Source organism: Aotus nancymaae, unplaced genomic scaffold (genome assembly GCF_030222135.1).
Source record: "Aotus nancymaae isolate 86718 unplaced genomic scaffold, 86718_ANA_hifiasm-v0.15.2.pri h1tg000022l_1, whole genome shotgun sequence".
Classification (NCBI taxonomy): Eukaryota; Metazoa; Chordata; class Mammalia; order Primates; family Aotidae; genus Aotus; species Aotus nancymaae.
This window is the reverse complement of record NW_026988435.1, coordinates 34,506,768-34,527,471: the sequence shown is the minus strand read 5'-3', so window position 1 is coordinate 34,527,471 and position 20,704 is coordinate 34,506,768. Positions and strand designations below refer to the sequence as shown.

The following is a 20,704-nucleotide window of genomic DNA, read 5'->3' as shown; positions in this document are numbered from 1 at the left end:
TCCCAGCTACTTGAGAGGGTGAGGCAGGAGAATTGTTTGAACCCGGGAGGCAGAGGTTGCGGTGAGCTGAGATCGCGCCATTGCACTTCAGCCTGGACAACAAGAGTGAAACTCTGTCTCAAAAAAAAAAAGAAGAAAGAATGAAAAAGAAAAATGAGGGAATGTCTCAGAGACTTGCTATGGTTGGAACTTTGTATTCCAGAGTCTAGGCACCATCTAGGTGTTCTCCTTCCACTCTGTGTTCTGGGCTACCCCACTCTTCCCAAAAGCTCTTGGTCAGTTGCTTCTGGCCTTTAATTCATCTTACTTTTCTTTGTATGAAAACCCACCTCGTGTTAATTCATATAGTTCTCTGGTGCTGGAAATCTCTACATTTTTACTTCTCCAGTCTGGAGTTTGTGGCCCAGATCTTGGAACTGATAGACTTATCATCCCCTCAATATGAGCTCTAAGATAGGAGGGAACAGAAGAACTCATCACTTTCTATTTATCATGCTGAATGTATAGCTATGGATCTTTGCAGAAGAAACATAAGTAACTAAGAAACTGAGGTACCTGTTGTTTATTCCTTAGGATTATAATGAATGCCTTTACAGCATGCAGCTTTGTACAGGATAAAGATGTTAACACTTGTTTTCCCTTTTTCTCACTTTTTCTTTTCCCATGTTTTCACTACCATAGATCTTTGTTTGGGAGCAAAATCTCGAGCAGTTCCAAATGGACCTCTTTCGTTTCCGCTGTTATTTAGCCAGCCTTCAGGGTGGGGAGCTGCCAAACCCCAAAAGGCTTCTTGCTTTTGCAAGTCGACCGACGAAAGTGGCCATGGGCCGCCTTGGAATCTTTTCCGTATCATCTTTTCATGCCCTGGTGAGTAGAAGCGAATGAATTTTTGAAAAACATTAAGCTTGATGCTTAATCCTGAGCAGGACTTGACAAGAGTCTCCTAAGTGTTTTTCTAGTTTCCTGCTGTGTGTGGATTTCTGAAATGCCCTCGCTTTGCAGTGGATGCAAATTTCCGTTTAAACCTGTCTGAAATATATTACTTCAGCATCTCTTGATGGGCGCTGAGCTATTGTGCAAAGAAAACATGAAAGGTTCCATCTTCAGCGTTGATCACGTGTAGTATTTGTTGATAGCTCTTGTCGTCTTTAGGCAGTGTCATGTTTTGAACCCAAATGCATATTTTTTATATTAACTTTGTGGGAATGGTGAGTGGAGTGCTCACTCTCATATATCCATGCATTCTCAGGCTGGGTGCAGTGGCTCATGTCTGTAAACCCAGCACTTTGGGAGGCCAAGACAGGCGGATCACCTGAGGTCAGGGGTTGGAGACCAGCCTGGCCAACATGATGAAACCCCGTCTTTATTAAAGGTACAAAAATTAGTCGGGTGTGGTGGCGCACACCTGTGATCCCAGCTAGTCTGGAGGCTGAGGCCTGAGAATCGCTTGAACCTGGGAAGACGTTGTTGCAGTGAGCCAAGATCATGCCACTGCCCTCCCGCCTGGGCAACAGAGTGAGACTGTGTCTCAAATAAATAAATAAATAAATAAATAAATAAATAAATAAATAAGTGTGTATGTGTGTGTGTGTGTACATTCTCATTCTGTCTCTTTCTGTCACGCAATCACTCACACACACATATACCGTAGATGGAACATAGATCTCTTTGGAGATCTCCATTTCACTTTATTTTTACCATTGTTTTGATGACCATGACCATGAATACTCAATGCATTACAGGAAGGCAAAGAACTTTGTGATTTGCCAGTTGAACATATGCATTGCTGGAGGAAGGGAATTTCCATCTGACCTCTAGAGCGGCAGATTGTATACTTGTGCTGTGTGTTTGTGATCTGTAATTTCATGTTCTTGCTTAAGTGTGAGAAGCTTTGTGTACTTTTGGCTCCTTCTCAAAAATTGCTGTGTGAGTAACATGGTTTTAGTCTCTCCAAGTCGACACCCACTTAAAATGTACTGCACCTTAGCACATTTGCTATGGAATTAAATGTTAAGTCTCAGGTTCCAGAAACTGCTTTGTAAAACCTTAGCTGTGCTATTCTCTTGCTGTGTCAGCTGTACCCTTCAATTGCATTCAGAGCTATAATTCAGTCAGAGGCGTTTGTATTCTTTATAAATAGATTAGCATCATCATTCAGATAATTAGGGGTAGATTTACATTTTTAAAGAAGTCTTAAACCAATTTCTGGAGTTATTAAAACTGGCATCCTGATTTGTTCTGCTAATTACAGCTCAGCTCTTGGTCTCCCTGGCTACCACCTCTCCATACAGCTATTAAATCCTGTTTTTTCAGTAATGGTGGGACAAAGTGCTGTGTTGAATAAACTTACAAAAGGTTTTCAGTTTATGACTTCAGATCTGTTTCTCGGAGACCTGGACACCAGGTTTTAACTTAGCCAAATCTCAGTTCACCTATTCTGCAAAACAAAAAAACAAACACAAAAAACTAGGATAGAAATTCTTCTTTATTTCCTTCTTTATCATCCATTGAGGACGCATTTTTATGAAGGGAACTTGTGATGTCATTGAGGTACCATGTGTATTAATACTAAACCCTGAGCATCAAAGCGGCCCCCTCCTCTTACTGTACCTTGCTACATTTTGGAGAAAATAATGTTGCTTTCTCCCTAAAACTTGTATGCTTTCATTATTTTCTTCAAAGCCATTGGATGCAATCTCCCTGAGAAGGTTACCATTTTACTCTGGTATAATTGATCTTCAGACCCTCTAATTTCCTTCGTCTCAGTGTCTGTGATGTGTGTGTACTTTTCTTTCAGGGGGCAGGCTATTAAAATTTGGCCAGCTGAAGATGGGGATGGGAGAGTTAGTTCCTCTTTTAGGTTTTTTGGTCAGTGGTTTTAAAGAAGAATATTTAAGTCCATACATTCAACTCTGCGTTCCTTTGTTTGTTTTTTTGCTTGTTTTGTCAGTGATACAAGTCTGGGTGCTTCTGTATGCCCCTGCAACTACTCTTTTCTGTGAGGGGTTTTATTTCAGTGGGATCAAGTCACGCGAGCCTGTTGGGTGTCTGTTCCTGTTTGTCGCTTTAGCTACTGTGGACGATCCCTGGCAGAGAGTTTTGCAGTCTGATTTATTAGGCACTCTTATTTTCATTCCCTCCTCTCCTTGTCATTCGACCCCCGGGATTTTTTTTCTCCTTGGGGTTGAAACATTCTTCAATTTAGTCTTTGTCCAGAATTTTTTTTTCTTGTTTTCAGTGGGGGAGGAGGGAGGAGGAGGTGTGAGGGTAACGGGGCTGGGTCGGGAAGATGGGAGCTATGATTGAAGTAGCATTCACTGAGAGAACTTCCCATAATGCTGAGTGATTTGCGGTAATTAACTGAAGGGTCCCCGCTGTACTCTTTGAATGAAGGTTATCATTGTTCTTGTTTGCACAGATGAGCAGAATGATAGAGTAATCAGGTTCAGGCCACAAAGGGAGGCATTGTCTGGGCAAAGATCATTGAGAAACTCTTGAGCTCTTGTCCAGCAGTTCTTCTGCCAGCCTTTTTTTCTAAATCCCTTTGCTCATTTTGAGTCATTATTGTCTTGGGGCAGTGGTTACTTTTGCAGTGTACGAGGCCCCGAGCAATTTAGAAGAGTGCTTATAAGAACCTTAAGCAAAGTGTTTGTTAAACAGACTAAACTAACTAGTCAGCTGGTAACTGAGAATGTGTAAATGTGTATGGATGTATGAGTTTCTCTTTCATGATCTTTTTGTCCGGAAATTGTAAACCAAAGAGTTACCTTTTCATTGTTGCTGCCATGTTATATAGGATATGCTTTTGCTTTGTGGTATTATTTATTTATTTGTTCAAGCAACAAACATATATGTAAGTGCCTGGGATTCGTCGGTTTTATCCTTGTGACTAGGATTATAGTGAACAGCACAGACAGCCTGTCCTCTTGAAGCTTATAGTCTTGTGGGAGAGATGGGTAAGAAATAAGTGAGCAATTGACTAGACACGGTAAGTACAGGCATTGCTGTGTATATAAAGAAAACAAGTGGTAATATTTGTCAGCATATTTGTATGGCTGCCTGTGTATGTGTGTCGCTATTAATGGCTGGACTTATTTATAATAAATAAGACCATATGACCATGAGGCCAAATGGACATCTTTTTCCTCTAGAATTAAAAATTTTTAACATTATTAATTCAGTGTTGTGAGCATGTGCGTGTCGGCATGTTATAATTTATTCCTTTTACAGCCTTTGTTTACCTTTAACTCAGAAAGTGATGAAGATAGAGACATTTGTATATATTTTACGGTGTGTTTGTCTTGTGATTTTGTTCCCTGTGACACTTCCAGTGTAATCTTAGATTAAGACCTTTCAAGTAAAAATTCCCAGCAGTGTCTTGGATGCCATATTGGATCCCACCAGTGCCCTGGTCTGGGTTGGCTGCTGCTGTTGTTTTAATGTGCTGAGCTGAGAAAATGCAAAATGCAAAACCTCTCAGCTCCCTCATCTTCCTATTTTCGTTTGGGTCCAAAAACCTTCCCTCTAATACCCTTGTAGAGAAGCTGTTTTGATTCCTGTTTTTAATGTACATAGGGGTCCCTGCCAACCCACCCGTGGGGCTTCTGCGGTGTTTACACTGTCAATACTGAAGCCCCAGAGAGGCTGGCGGTCCAGCCAGCACGCGGACTCCTGGGAGACCCCACATGTTACCCACACTGCTTCACCCCCTGAGTTGCTGCCAATTGGCATCTGTCACATTGGGAGTTGCCTGTGTGGGAATCTACAAGTAGGTTCCAAGACATTCACCTCTGGCAACAGAAGAGTGGGTGGAGAAGCTTCATTTCAAGTCAGACTCGCTCTCCCTCCTGCCACTCCCGTTTTTGAAAGTCGAGTCCGTGGGTGGCCTGTGGAGACCTCCTGGCAGAAGTTCCCTTAAGTTCCCGGGACTTTGCTTGCCACCTGGAGGAAAAAGTTCAGGCCTGAGTGTTTTGCCTGGGAGGACTTTCTGGAGTCCTTGTGGAGATTGTCCTTGAGCAGTTATCATCATGGTGACAGATTTACATTCAGGGCGTTCCCTTGTGAAATGCTTCTCTGGGTTGCTGGCACATTGTAGTATCTCAGAGTTTAGCTTTGGTTTAACAAAAAAATACCAGTTTTCTTTCCCATTTACCTGAACACAGAACATGTAAGTGATGTGAGTCTGGTAAAGCACGTTCATCTTCAGTGAGCCAGGTCCCTTTTGTCTTGTTATTCTGTCATCCTTGAAAAGGCTTCTGGGCCGGGCATGGTAGCTCACCCCTGTGATCCCAGCACTTTGAGAGGCCCAGGTGGGCGGATCACCTGAGTTCAGGAGTTTGAGACCAGCCTGGCCAACATAGTGAAACCCTGTCTCTACTAAAAATACAAAAATTAGCTGGGCATGGTGGCAGGTGCCTGTAATCCCAGCTACTAGGGAGGCTGAGACAGGAGAATCGCTTGAACCTGGGAGACAGATTGCAGTGAGCCAAGATCGCACCACTTCACTCCAGCCTGGGCAATAAAGAGCGAAACCCCATCTCAAAACAAAAGGAAAAAGAAAAAAAAAAAGGAAAGGCTGCTATAGGAACATCCTAGACCACCACACAGACCTTCCTTTCATCAGGAAAAAGACAAGCCAAGGATAACAGAAAGCCCACTCCTATTGAGCACAATTCCTGGGAGCTGCAAATAGTTTTTTTGCTTATATGCCATTGACCTGAACTGAAGCCCAATCCATGCCCTACTGCAAGGAAAATAAGTCATCTTGGACTTATTGGCTACATGCTCACTTACATTTGAGATTCTCTGCCCCTCCCTACTCCTTTTTTTTGAGACAGAGTCTTGCTCTGTCACCCAGGCTAGAGTGCGCTAGAGTGCACTGGCATGATCTTGGCTCACTGCAACCTCCACCTCCTGGGTTCAAGCAATTCTCCTGTCTCAACCTCCCAAATAGCTGGGATTACAGGTGCCTGCCACCACACACGTCTAATTTTTATATTTTTCAGTAAAGACAGGGTTTCACCATGTTGGCCAGGCTTGTCTCGAACTCCTGACCTCAGGTGATCTGCCTGCCTTTGCCTCCCAAAGTGCTAAAATTACAGGCAGGAGTCACCCAACCCGGCCTACATTTGAGATTTTTCTGACTAAGATGGAATAGAGAATGGATATTGGGGGCCAGCAATCACTTGCCTGATTTTAAAACGTGATTTTATATATTCCAAGAAAACAAAATAGTAGGGATTGGTAATTTTAGATTTAACCTGGAAACCCAGGAACCAAAATCTGCTGTTCTTCCACTATTGTTGCTGACACTTGGGCACCGTTTTTCAATAGAATGCACAAACAGCCCTGTAGCAATTGGAGAGAAAGCCTGGCTCATTTCCCTTGCTGCTGTAGTTCAAGCCTGTGACCAGAAGGACATGTCATTTTTGGAAACAGAACATACATGTTTTATTCCTATATTATGTCGTTTTACTGATGATTTCAAACAAGGATCGAATTTGCCGGCCTTTCATTTCCGTTCTGAATTCATGAAGGTTTCTCAAAGTCCCAATATGTCTGGGTCATGGATTGAATACTTTGGACGTTGGGGTCAGGGTTGACTGGCATGATGGAGGAGGGGTTTCTGAAAGGTGGGACTTACTAGGGACCTCAGGGCACAGGTGGGTGGTCCTGACGCATCTCCCTGTGGCTGCTTGTCCTTGCCATCCTCAGGTTGCAGCACGCACTGGCGAAACTGGAGTGAGAAGACGTACTCAGGCCATGTCCAGATCTGCAAGCAAGAGAAGGAGCAGGTTTTCTTCTCTTTGGGGTCTGGATACTACCTCCAAAAAGAAGCAGGGACGCCCAAGCATCAACCAGGTGGGTTCCAGAGCAGATGACAAGCAAGCCTGCACATATTGCTTCTGTGGCCACCTCAATTTGGAATGTGTGTGTTTCTTTATTGAGACTGAGTGTTATTTAAAATCAGTAGTTGACACAAAGAAGGTAGCTGTGCTAGACACTTGATAGATAATGCATACCCATAACATTGAACTCTGCTGTTAGTCTATCACTAAGCTCCAGTTTTCCACCTGCATCCTTTCCAAACCCTGGTAAATTACAGACCTACTCAAAGAGCACAATTCACCCCAAGTCTTCAGGACAGAGCAGGGCTCTATGATGAAGCCAAGTGGGCACCTGAATGCAGAGTCTTTTTTTTTTTTTTGAGATGGAGTTTTGTTCTGTTGCCCAGGCTGGAGTGCAGTGGCATGATCTCAGCTCACTGCAACTTCTACCTCCTGAGTTCAAGTGATTCTCCTGCCTCAGCTTCCCGAGTAGCTGGGACTACGGGCACGAACCACCATGCCCAGCTAATATTTTTGTGTTTTTATTAGAGACGGGTTTCACTGTGTTGGCCAGGATGGTCTCGAACGCCTGACCTAAGTGGTCTGCCCATTTTGGCCTCCCAAGTGCTGGGATTATAGAGGTGGCCCACCACGCCCGCTCGATACTCACTGTTTTAATGTGGTATTTCTCTATCCTTGATGGAACCTGGAGAGACCAGATGAGCAAATGATAAGCGAGTGTGAGACTGAAGCAGTTTTGCAGCTTGTCCTGTGATCTTTTGGGAGAGTGGAACACCGAGCTTGCTTCCATGGGTTTTGCTTTTATGTAAATCTAAAGGAAAAACTGTGGAGGAGAGTCAGGATTTCTTCAGAAAAATCACATAGACTTGATGGTTCTCAATTAAAACCTGCAAAAGGAAGACATGAATGAGCAGCATTTCTCTTCTTTTGAGGGGGGGTGGTGTCATTGTGTATATATCTTCTGCTCTTAGAGATGGCTCAGCCCACTGCTTCAGCACCTCACAGATTAGACTTGTTTTCTAGCAAAATGCTTTGTTCATGTACTTCTGCTTGATTGGCACCAGGTTATGTTAAAGCCCATTTCTTCTTTTGTTTTTCTTCTTTTTTTTTTTTTTTTTTTTTAAGACGGAGGCTCGCTCTGTCTCCAGGCTAGAGTGTAGTGGTGCAATCTCGGCTCACTACAGCCTCCACTTCCCAGGTTTAAACAATTCTCCTGCCTCAGCCTCATGAGTAGCTGGGACTACAGGCGTGCACCACCATGCCCAGATAATTTTTGTATTTTTAGTAGAGACAGGGTCTCACCATGTTGGCCTGGATGGTCTCCATCTCGTGACCTCAGGATCCACCCACCTTAGCCTCCCAAAGGTGGATTACAGGTGTGAGCCACAGCACCCAGCCATTACATCCCATTTCTCCTGAAACATATGACTAAATTTAAATGAATTCAAGAGACTGTTTTAACATTTTTCTAAAATCAAAGCACAATGTAATGTCTTAGAAACAATTCCTGTAATTTTTTCTTAAAGTATGAGTTTTTAAGAACCTTTTGCTTAACCATAAACTTACCGGTAGAAATTTACTCATTAATTCTGTAATTTGAAATGGACAAAATTTTTTGACCAGGCGTGGTGGCTCATGCCTGTAATTCTAGCACTTTAGGAGCCCAAGGTGGGGGATTGTTTGAGTCCAGGAGTTTGAGACCAGTCTGGGCAACATAGCAACAACCTATCTCTACCAAAAAAAATTTGACACATTGTATGTTTTTATATGTTTTATTTGCGTGGAAGAAGGCTTTTTCTTAATTGTGTACATTATCCTGACATTACTTGCTTGTTTTAGGGATAATCATAAAATTCCTCACGTCCATGAGTTTCAGTACCTAGTAGCATTGCTACCCTATTCTAATTTTCATGATATCTTTAAGTTAGCAAGATTGATTACATTTCAAAGAAGAGACAATTTTCTATATTTTAAATTTTAAAAAAACCTGCGTTGCCATGTTGAGGTAAAAGAACTGTAATCTTCATATATTCTACTGAAAAAAGTATTACAAAGCAAGCAGAATTCTAGTTACAAGTATCGGATTGGGTATATGAGGCTATAGGAGAAATGCTTCCTTGTAAGTTTATCTAGTTCATTGCTTTTTCTTTTATTTATTATTTTTTTCTTTTTTTTTGAGGCAAGGTCTCGGTCTGTTGCTCAGGCTGGAGTACAGTGGAGCGATCTCAGCTCGCTGCAGCCTTGACCTCCAGGGCTCAAGTGATCCTCCCACCTGAGTAGCTGGGACTGCAGGCACATGCCACTATGCATGGCTAATTTTCATGGTTTTTTTGTAGAGCCAGGGTCTCACTCTGTTGCACAAACTGGTCTCAAACTTCTGAGCTTGAGCAATCCTCCTGCCTCAGCCTCCCTAAGTACTGGGAATACAGACGTGAGCCACCACATCTAGCCTAATGTCTTTCATTCTTTCCTGTTTTTGAGACAAGGTCTCCCTCTATTGCCCAGATTGTAGTGCAGCGACGTGATCTTGGCTCACTGCAACCTCTGCTTCCTGGGCTTAGGTGATCCTCCCACCTTAACCTCTGAAGTATCTGGGACTACAGGTGCGCATCAACATGCCTGGCTAATTTAATGTAATTCTTTTTTTTTTTTTTTTTTTGAGATGTCACCAGGCTTGAGTGCAATGGCGCCATCTCGCCTCACTGCAACCTCTACCTTCTGGGTTCAAGCAATTCTCCTGCCTCAGCCTCCTGAGTAGCTGGGATTAATACTGGCGCATGTCACCACACCCAGCTAATTTTTTTATTTTTAATAGAAACAGGGTTTCACCATGTTGGGCAGGCTGGTTTTGAACTCCTGACCTTGTGACCCACCAGCCTAGGCCTGCCAGAGTGCTGGAATTACAGGCGTGAGCCACCACACCCAGCATTGTATTGTTTTTTTTTTTTTGTAAAGACGAGGTCTCACTATATTGCCCAGGCAGGTCTCGAACTCCTAGGCTCAAGCAGTCCTCCCGCCTCAGCTTCCCGAAGAGCTAGAGACTATAGGCGTGAGCCACCACGCCCAGCCTGTTTTCTTTAAGTGGAGATGAATTATCCAGATTTGAAAGCAAACTTTTTTATTTTTCCAGCTGTCAAAGATGTAGCAGGGAAGTGATCTAGATACAGGGACGTGTTTTTCAAGGTCTGCGCCCATAAATGATTTCACCTGCTTTGGGATTTGATGTAGGAGCCTCTGAACACGTGTGTAAGCTTTTGTCATAGCCATGTCCACTTCCGTCCCCTTCCTAGGTTTCATTTGCCCTGTTGCCCAGATTCCTTTTTAAGATGGTACTTTTGTATGTGCAGGTGTTTGGAGAGGGAACCGAAGCTGTAAAGAAGTCTTTAGAGGGAATATTTGATGACATTGTTCCAGATGGCAAGGTAAAAATAAACTTGTGTTTTCTTTTCTAAAAGTACCACAAGTACATCAATATATACATAGTGCAGTGTTTTCTTGGGCTACTAAAATTAAGTAAATTCAGTATTAAAAACTGAAATGATCAGTTTTTTAAAGTTATATAATAAGTCAACAGGAGATGAAAAATCATTTTATATTTAAAACTGAGTGGTAATGAGAACATTCTCCTGCTGACATAACAGTTCCCTTACTTACCATTTGATGTGATGTGTGAATTTCTGTCTTTTTTCTCTCTCTTTTTTTTTTGAGACGGAGTTTCGCTCTTTTTGCCCAGCTGGGAGTGCAATGGTGCGATCTCGGCTCATTGTAACTTCTGCCTCCCGGGTTCAAGCAAGTCTCCCGCCTCAGCCTCCTGAGTAGCTGGGATTACAGGCATGCGCCACCACGCCCGACTAATTTTGTATTTGTAGTAGAGACGGGGTTTCTTCATGTTGGTCAGGCTGGTCTTGAACTCCCAACCTCAGGTGATCCACCCAGCTCGGCCTCCCACCCAGCCCTGATGTGTGAATTTCTAACTAGAATGTAAGAGGAAATGTGGATTCTGAATTGCTGAATATTTTATGCCATTGTCAATTTCTTTTCATGTACAACTTCTCTTCCTAAGAGGTGTGCTCTTACTACACTCCCTCTCTGACCACATATGCTGTTTTGCTCCCATTAATTCCGAAGAACTGTTCCAATAGTGTGTTCTTTAAAACAACAACAAAAACACATTTGCCTCCCAAGTCAAATATTCAATTAAAGATTCACAGACTTGGTTCAACCTTGTGCTTGGATTTAATAGGGCCTTTCAAACTGTTCTGATCGAAAGTCCGTAAAAATACTGATTTTTTTTTTTCTTGACTATTTTTTTCAGCCTCTAAGTAAATAAACATCTCTGATTTTCAAGACTCTAGTAGTGATACTGGGATTCTGTTTTTGTGGGGGAGGGGGGTTGGGCTGATGTTGATAATGTGACCTTGGTGTGATCCTCTGGTTCTTGGGCTCAGAATCAATATGACAGAATTCAGCCCTCTGAATTCTGTTGCCATGCAACCAAACAGTGTCCATCATCAGCGGCTCAGCCCCATGTTCTAGATGGAGCTGAGCTTCAGAAACCAGAGTGCCGTGGGGAGTTCTGCTGCTGGAGGGGAAGGAGAGAGTGGTGGCCATGGGAAGGCCTTTTCTTTCCTTCATACCCCAACTACTCATGAATGATCTATCCTGGATATAAAGGCCACTGTCCTTGGAAATACTCATCCATGGCCACTGTCTGAGCATCTGTCTCCGATGCCATTTGAAGAAATTCAGTTGCTGGACCTACTTGCAATCCAAGCATAGTTTTTGGTGTTAACTTGGTCATTTCTGAGGTTGGCCCATTCATCCTGCACACTATTGTTAGTCCACATTTAATGCTGAGATATCTTCTCCGAGCCACAGAACTTGGAAACTGTAAAAGTTTTTCCAGTGGATTTCTGTGTACCATTTTTGGTTTTCCATTTTTCCAGGATACCTCTTTCTCCCACATCCAGGCTAGAATGCAGTGTTTTCAAAGAGGTTAGATGCAAAACTTGGGTTGATCCAATGCTAAGGGGCATTTGTTTAATGTGGCACGCAGGAACAGACTTGGAAGATTCCAATTATAGTTAATGGGATTTAGGCATGTTGACTGCTTTTTGACAGTTCCTTCCCTGGGGTCCAGCTTATCTGCTAAAGCAACTATGTTCAAAGGCAGGGCTGAAATGATCTTCCACAGTTGGGTTTAGTTTAGTGGCTTTTACTAAAACGTTTCCCCATTCTCGGATCCTGTTCTTCTTACGAATAGAGGTTATGTTGCTACCTCTCAGCCTTCATTGGGAAATTTGTTTCTTCTTGTAATTTGCTGATACCAGCCTTGTTCTTTGTAATCTGTAGATGCATATTTATAACATCTGTAGATGTTTATGTTTACATTGCTGAAATCTAACATCATTCTTCCCTTGCTTATTTCCCGGGGCTCCTAACATTGCATCAAGCTAAGGACGTCTTCTGCTTCATCTGCTTCACTCGCTTAGGTTTAGCCCAGCTGTGAGGGAGGGCACAGGACTCTTCTCCCACATTCACAAACTTCATTCCACTCCCTGGTCCTCAGGCAGAGTGATGGAGAATATACAGTGATGGCAGCCAAGGAGGCTTGTTTTTGCCACGTTGTGCCATTTGAGGTTATCCATGAAGTTCTTTGAACTCTATCTGGAAAATGGAACTGTCTCTGTCCCAGGTTGTGCTGAAGGTCCAAGGAGAGCACAAAAATGATGCTGTCTACAAATATAAATATGTAGCACTAGAACATTTCTTTTTGAAAAAAAAATTTCTAGGGGCTTCATCGTGGTTTTGAACTGTAAGTTCACAGGGCAATATGCTTGCTGTAGGAATTCCCTGTTTAAAACTTGAAATGAGTTTGTGGAGGAAATAAGAGCCATAAAACTGAGCTAAATGGGTGACTTCCTCCATCCTTCCCTCCTTTCTTCCCTTCCTTCCTCCCTTTCTCCCTCCCTCCCTCCCTTCCTTCCCTCTCTTCCTTCCTTCCCTCTCTTCCTTCCTTCCCTCCCTCCTTCCTTCCCTCCCTTCCTTCCCTCCCTTCCTTCCTTCCCTCCCTTCCTTCCTTCCCTCCCTCCCTTCCTTCCCTCCCTTCCTCTCCTCCCTTCCTTCCTTCCCTCCCTCCTTCCTTCCCTCCCTCCCTTCCTTCCCTCCCTCCCTTCCTTCCCTCCCTTCCTTCCCTCCCTTCCTTCCTTCCCTCCCTTCCTTCCCTCCCTTCCTTCCTTCCCTCCCTCCCTCCTCTCTTCCTTCCTTCCCTCCCTCCCTCCTCCCTTCCTTCCCTCCCTTCCTTCCTTCCCTCCCTCCTTCCTTCCCTCCCTTCCTTCCTTCCCTTCCTTCCCTCCTTCCCTTCTTCCTTCCCACTCATTCATGCCATGACCACCTGTGGATGTTGTGGACCAGGTGTGAAGCCTGCTCCACAGCTGAGGTTAGAAGTCTTCCCATTGCACCATAAATCTGCTTTCTCAGTAGTTTCTCTCTCCAAGGGTTCCCCTGCCTCTGCCTCTGCCCTGGGCCGTTTTCATAGGAATCGGTGATTGCTGTGTGCAGTCTGGGGATCTAGGGTTGTCAGAGCTCCACTGCGGCCACGCTGCTAACTTTATTTCTTCTTATAGAGGGAGAAAGAAGTGGTCTTACCTAGCGTTCACCAGCACAACCCTGACTGCGACATTTGGGTCCACGAGTATTTCACTCCGTCCTGGTTCTGTCTGCCCAATAATCAGCCTGCGCTGACGGTCGTGCGGCCCGGGGACACTGCACGGGATACCCTGGAGCTGATTTGCAAGGTATGGAGCTGCTTTGGGTTGTTTTTCCAAGAAGACAGAATGGGGTGTAGGAATCTTCAAAGGCACATGTGGAAACACTGAGTCCTGGGAGGGGAAGGTGCTTAAAACACACCTCCCTTTCATTTCGGAGTAGCGTTGCATTCCTTTGTGATAAAATTCGTAATTATATTAGTGAACGCTTCGCCTTTGGGAGGAGAGGAACTCTTCTAAGTAGCATCTTTCAATGTGCATGTTTGATAGATTTCTAACGCACATATCACGTGCTCATTGCAAACCTTTTAGAAAATCTAGGTGAAGAACACAAACAGCAAATGTTTCACTAATTATTCACTTTTATTCACAAAATCCAAAAATAACCATTGCAAACATTTTGGCGTTTGACCATTCATTCTTTTTTCCACACACATACACATACATGTGTTCAGTGGCATCATATTATGAGTACTGTTTTGTCACCTGCCTTTAATCAGTAACCAGTACACTATGGGTATGTTTAGAATAGGGGAAAATGGAAGGAAATGCAAGTGTGACCTCCACTGGTGGGAAATTCCTCTTCTTGTGAACACAGAATTAGCCTTTAAAAAAAAAAAGACAAATGACTGAGCTCCTTTTCTCTACTTTCACCTTAAGCTGTAGAAGCAATGCCTTCATCTTTTTCAAAGTGAACCTGGTTTCATTTTTCCCCCTGAAGGGCAGCCAGGTGCGTGGCCTGGAGTGAGGGGATAGAGAGGAAGGAACTTTCCTTGCGTGTCTGTTTTTATTTTTACATAATGAATAGCATTAATAGTTCTATGTAGTAGTCATATCGGGTCTGAGCGTGAGAAAGAGCTCAGAGTTTACCATTTTACAGATGGAGCAAGTGAAGCTCAGCGGGCCTTAGCTGCTTGCCTGAACTCACATCACAGTCGGTTGCAAAGGAGAGGCTGAACCCACATCTGGCTTCTCTATAGCTGAGTGCATCCCGCAGTGCTGGGTGTCCACAAAAACTCTCAGAACTGGGTCAGTCTTTAGGAAGGACAATCAGTAAGGCTCAGAAGGATCTAGAATATATTCTTAGGGGAGTAAATTGGTCTTCTTTGGGGCTGCTAAAAAAAAAAATAGTGGAGGCCAGGTGTGGTGGCTTACGCCTGTAATCCCAGCACTTTGGGAGGCTGAGGCGGGCGGATCATGAGGTCAGGAGATTGAGACCATCCTGGCTGACGCAGTAAAACACTGTCTCTACTAAAAATAGAAAAAAAAAAATTAGCTGGGCCTGGTAGCGTGCGCCTGTAGTCCCAGCTACTCAGAAGGCCAAGGCAGGAGAATCACTTGAACCCAGGAGGTGGAGGTTGCAGGGAGCCAAGATTGTGCCATTGCATTCCAGCCTGGGTGACAGAGCAAGAGTCTGTCTCAAAAAAAAAAGTGGAAAGCTTTTCTATCACAATTTTATCCTAGAAGAAGTTGGATGAATAAAGTGACGTTTTCAAGACCTCTTCATTCGACACAGTGTTTGTAAATACTGAATGACTTTCACTACCTCTGTCAGTGCCTCAACTTTGTAGTTCTACAGGGGGCTTTTTAAAGATAAAACATGACTCTTCATGTGAATCAGGGAAATGGAACAGTCCAGCTCAAATTAGCCTCTTATAATGTCTTCCAATGTCTTCCGTATGTAGAGGAAAAACAGAAGAATCACTTGTTTCAGTCCATAACCAAAGACAGCCTCGACGTGGATGTTAAAATAAATGATATCACCTTATGTGCTTTGAAATCCTTCATGTGTGAGGGTTCTAGCTTTTGGAGATAATGGTATCTCTTTTCACAATGTTTTCATGTTAATTACTTAACGAAATTGGTCTGTTGAGGATTTCTGCATTTCTTTTTTTTTTTTTTTTTTTTGCCCAAAATGCACATAAATGAGCACTAACCTATACTAGACGGTTCTAGTAAATATTCTGATAAAATAAAAATCTTATTTCCTCTCTCTTATTTCCATTATTTTATTTATTTTTTTTTTAATTGCATTTTAGGTTTTGGGGTACATGTGAAAAACATGCAAGGTTGTTGCATAGGTACATATGTGGCAGTGTGATTTGCTGCCTTCCTCCCCTTCTTTATTTATAGACTAGCACAATTCTTTAGAGGCCCATTAATATTCTGCAGAGCTGGAGCGTTATTGTCAGATCTGCAGCTGAAGGTGTTAAAAGTAGGACTTTCTGGTTCCAGAGGAATAACATGGCTTTGGAGCATCCTGTGCACATTGTCTGTAAACTCAATCAGGAATTGAAGGTTAAGCCAGAGTTTTCCAATAACCATTGATTAGCAGAAAATTGATCAATGAGTGAAGCAATGAGTGATTGGCCCAATTTTAGATATGTTTCAAGCTTTTGCTTTGGAAGAAACTAGGGGAATGAAGAATGATATTGTCATTGCTGCTTAGAGATTATATCTAGATAATGTAGTGGACCCCTTCCCCTTTAAAGTGTTTATTTCTGTCACTTGAAAGGTTTCTGATGACATTGTTATGGTACAAATCCCCTTCTCTAACAGTAAAGCGTAGTCCTGCCCGATTTTCCCTGGATCTTCAGTTCTTTTTCCCAAGACATAGAAATAAAAGCAAAGACAATGTGGTGTGGAACAAGCTTCTATCTCATGAGTTTATGCCAGGCACGATGGCTCACATCTGTAGTCCCAGCACTTTGGGAGGCTGAGGCGGGCAGATCGCTTGAGTCCAGGAGTTCAAAACCAGCCTGGCCAATATGGCAAAACCTCATCCCTACTGAAAATACACACACGCAGAAAAAAAAATCTCATGAGTTTAAAAGTGGAAGGCTTGTATGTGCATTTCAGGAATTAATGGTCTTTGGAAAAGCACCCATGTAGGGAAAGTGACATAGTATCTCAGGGCCAGGTGCCTTCTAGAGCTTGCTTCTTCCTTGGAAAACACCTTATTGTAGTTAGTGGACCCGATTTTATTCTTTTTTTTTTTTTTTGAGACAGAGTCTTGCTCTTTCGCCAGGCTGGAGTGCAGTGGCACAATCTCGGCTCACTGCAACCTCCATCTCCCAAATTTTTCCCCTGCTTCAGCCTCCTAAGTAGCTGGGACTACAGGTGCACACCACCATGCTTGGCTAATGTTTTGTATTTTAGTAGAGACGGGGTTTCACCATGGCCAGGATGGTCTCGATATCCTGACCTCATGGTCCGCCCACCTCGGCCTCCCAAAGTACTGGGATTACAGGCATGAGCCACCGCGTCTGGCCCTGATTTATTCTTAAGAGGGAAGGAGATAATGGAGAAAACAGTTCCATGTTATTAGCAATCTGATATAATGGCGAATGTTTTTTTTTACCCCCGTTGAAAACAAAGATGATTGTAAGAATGCCTGTCTTTTATTTCATTATTGTTGTTCTCAATGTTTGGCGATAGATGCTTTCTCTAATATTTAATAATCAATCTGTTTCTTCTGTCTCTTGCATTCAGCTCATTCTCTTTCCTATTCTATCTGATCCACATCATTTCACATCAGTTTGCCATCTGCCATCTGAGCACCAGTCAAGTTCTGGTATAGTGCATGTTTCAAGATCTTCATTTCATATACAATTCATGTCAGAGACGTTACTGGAATGATTGTTGCTAAATATAGCAGGTAACCATGTTGGCCTGATAGGTTTTGGATATATTCTGATCGTTGCAACTACAAAAATAATTGCAACATATTTTCATTCATTTATACCTACTGATATTATTCACATATGACCATATATCAGTTTTATTTCATGCTTTTACAATGTCAGCTATGGCTTTGGCTATGCTAATAACCATTGGTGTTTAAAGCAATAAAAGGTTACTTTGAAGGGGAGGGAAGTATCTTTAGAAATTCTACAATAGCACTTTGTGTGTGTGTATGTGTATTCATATTTCTGTCTGCAGTGACTGCATGTTTGTATTTCTGTATACAGTAATTGCATGTTTATATGTCTCCTAGCAGTTTGACTGACATGGAAGAATATGAAGAGAAATAGAAGAGCAAAACATAATGGATTAGGAGATCTCAGGCAGTAAATTCTCAGACATGTTATCTATTTTAATTGGTGCAAACTGTTTACTGAAAATATCTACATTGTGTTTTGCTGTTTCATCCTTTGAAATAGAGTAAGATGCTAATTTTAAAAATTATGCCAACTAAACTAAAAATTGTTGTACCATAATACTTATGGTATAATTTGTGGCTGCGTTGCCTCAAAATGAATCAAATGCTAAGTAACTTCAGTACATGTACACTGGAAAACAAATTTATACCATTTAAATTTTTTCCTAACTGAATTTTCCGTGAATGTTTTACAAGTCTGAAGTTTCTTTTGAATTTTCACTTGAATGTTTTATGTCTAAAGCAAGGCCACACATTTAGAATTACTATGTTTAAATATTCATTAACATTTGAAATTCTTTTGCACAAAGATGTATTGTGAACATGGTTAGTTGTTTGCCTTGCTTTGATACTGACTAAGAGATATCTCAGGAGCATAAAATTCTTCTTGATAGTTCTGATGATCTGATTTAATTAATTCATTAGGGTTTTCTTTTTATGTTAGACCAGCCATGATTAACAAGGGCTCGTAATTCAGAAACTTTTACCAAAATAATCCAATGTCTTGTTTTGACAGTAACTATTTACTGACCAAAATAAGGGCTCTTAGGTTACAACTAAGACCATTGTAATTTTTATGTTTGCTGCTTGTACTGATTTTTATTTTTTAAAGTTATCAAGACATTATTGTAACTTAAAGAAGTTGAAAAATATGGGTGGTGGCAAGAATCTGTTTTTCCTTTTACGTATTTATTTACTATTTTGAGACAGGGTCTCACTCTGTCCCCCAGGCTGAAGTACAGTGGCACAGTCATGATTCACTGCAGCCTTGACCTCCCAGGCTCAAGCAATATCCTCCCGCCTCAACTTCCCAAGTAGCTGGGACTACAGGTGTACCCCACCATGCCTGGCTAATTTTTGTATTTTTGATAGAGACAGGGTTTCACTATGTTACCCAGGCTGGTCTCAAACTCCTGGGCTCAAGCTGCTCACCCGCATTGGCCTCCCAAAGTGATGGGATTACAGGCATGAGCCACCGTGCCCAGCGAAGAATCATTCTTCTTACCATTGCTATATTTATCGTTCTTTAGTTCTCTGCAATGCATTATGCAATTTAGGTGAGGTGCCTTGACATTCTCTGCATGTATTTATAAATGTTTTCAGCACCGTAGCATTTTGGGGGATGATGGAGCTCCCCATAGTCCACACCAGGACTTCCTTAGGCTATTTGTGCCTGAGAGTGGACTATCTCTTACATTGAGGTTTCAGGAACCAGAATCTTCTTAGGTAAGATTGCTATTTTGGTCTGATTTCTGCAAGACAGTCTGTTTCAGTGGCAGTCTCATTAAGGAGTGCCCACAAAGTGTTTATTAATGATGATGATAAGGTTTCCAAGCGGATTTGTTCCTGTTACTAAGAACCCATGAAATTTCATTTCTTTCCCTTCCGCCTCAGTCGGAAACAGATGGTGAACCAAAATGTTTGCTTCTAATTAAAGATTTCAGTGAGGACCCAGGTAGGTGGGAAGCATTTGCAGCTTCAACCTCTCTTAGGAAAACTTTGCTTGCTCCTCGCGTCACCTTAATACTAGTATTTTGTTGCTATTTGTCTTGATGATTCTCTGACAGTAGGTAGCACACTTTAAAAGTCCCTGTATTGGCCGGGCGCGGTGGCTCAAGCCTGTAATCCCAGCACTTTGGGAGGCCGAGGCGGGTGGATCACGAGGTCAAGAGATCGAGACCATCCTGGTCAACATAGTGAAACCCCGTCTCTACTAATACAAAACAATTAGCTGGGCATGGTGGCGCGTGCCTGTAATCCCAGCTACTCAGGAGGCTGAGGCAGGAGAATTGCCTGAACCCAGGAGGCGGAGGTTGCGGTGAGCCGAGATCGCGCCATTGCACTCCAGCCTGGGTAACGAGCGAAACTCCGTCTCAAAAAAAAATAAAATAAAAAAAAAAAATAAATAAAAGTCCCTGTATTATGTTTCCCTGGGCTTTCGCATCAACCCTTATTATCTTTGACATTAACAATCGTGAGTCTGTCGGACCTTGAGCTTCTGGTCTCAAATATAGGCAGTGAAAGGACAAAAGCCAGGTATGCGGGGACGTGTCCGGCACAGCAGGCTGCAAACTATGCTGTTACTCTGGAGAGGAGAAAAGTTGGGATTCCTAAGAATCACTGATGGAAAACTTTATCCTTCTGCTCTGTGTTCAAAGTGAACTCATTTCCACTTTCTGGAAATGTGCTTTTGCAAGAATGCAAGTTGCCTGTCCTGCATGTATGTATGTATGTTTTATTTATTTATTTTTTGAGACAGAGTCTCACTCTGTCACCCAGGCTGGAGTGCAGTGGCGCGATCTCGGCTCACCGCAACCTCCACCTCCCAGGTTCAGGCATTTCTCTGCCTCAGCCTCACTAGTAGCTGGGATTACAGGCACCCACCACCATGCCCGGCTAATTTTTGTATTTTTAGTAGAGAATGGGTTTCTCCATCTTGGCCAGGCTGATATTGAACTCCTGACCTCATGATTTACCTGCCTCGGCCTCCCAAAGTGCTGGGATTACAGGCGTGAGCCATGGCGCCCGGCCTGCACGTATGTATGTATTTAAGATGCTAATCCACTGCTGCCTCACCTCCTACATCTACATAGCTCTCACCTGCAGCTGCAGACGCTCCTGAAGACTGCATTTAGATTGTATTAATTTCTGTATTCTCAGCGCTACGCATGGTGTCTGGCGTATCTAAGAGTTTGTTAGATGTAACTTAATATATATTACTGGAATAGTTATTGAAATGCTGTTAGTTTGGCTTTAGAAATATATTTTTTGAGGATGGGGTAAGTAGAAAGAGTACTGAACCAGTTAAAAATTAATTTTATTTATTTTGAAGGAATTCTCACCTGCAGAGCTTTGAATGTGAAGAGGTTTTATATTTATTTTGTGAAAAATTTCCAGTTTATATAAAAGTAGGGAACAATGTAATACAT

At 42.6% G+C, this 20,704-nt stretch overlaps 1 protein-coding gene across 3 annotated transcripts in view; it reads left to right on the top strand.

Annotated features, from left to right (window-relative positions):
* Window positions 1–20,704, top strand: part of TIAM1 (TIAM Rac1 associated GEF 1) — a 448,148-nt gene that overhangs the window by 335,942 nt on the left and 91,502 nt on the right. For all 3 annotated transcript variants that reach the window (XM_064380092.1, XM_064380091.1, XM_064380093.1), the window contains 4 exons: window positions 682–867; window positions 6,715–6,861; window positions 10,196–10,270; window positions 13,475–13,645. In XM_064380092.1, the coding sequence (XP_064236162.1) occupies window positions 682–867; window positions 6,715–6,861; window positions 10,196–10,270; window positions 13,475–13,645 (579 nt within the window). The remainder of the gene's footprint in view (window positions 1–681; window positions 868–6,714; window positions 6,862–10,195; window positions 10,271–13,474; window positions 13,646–20,704) is intronic.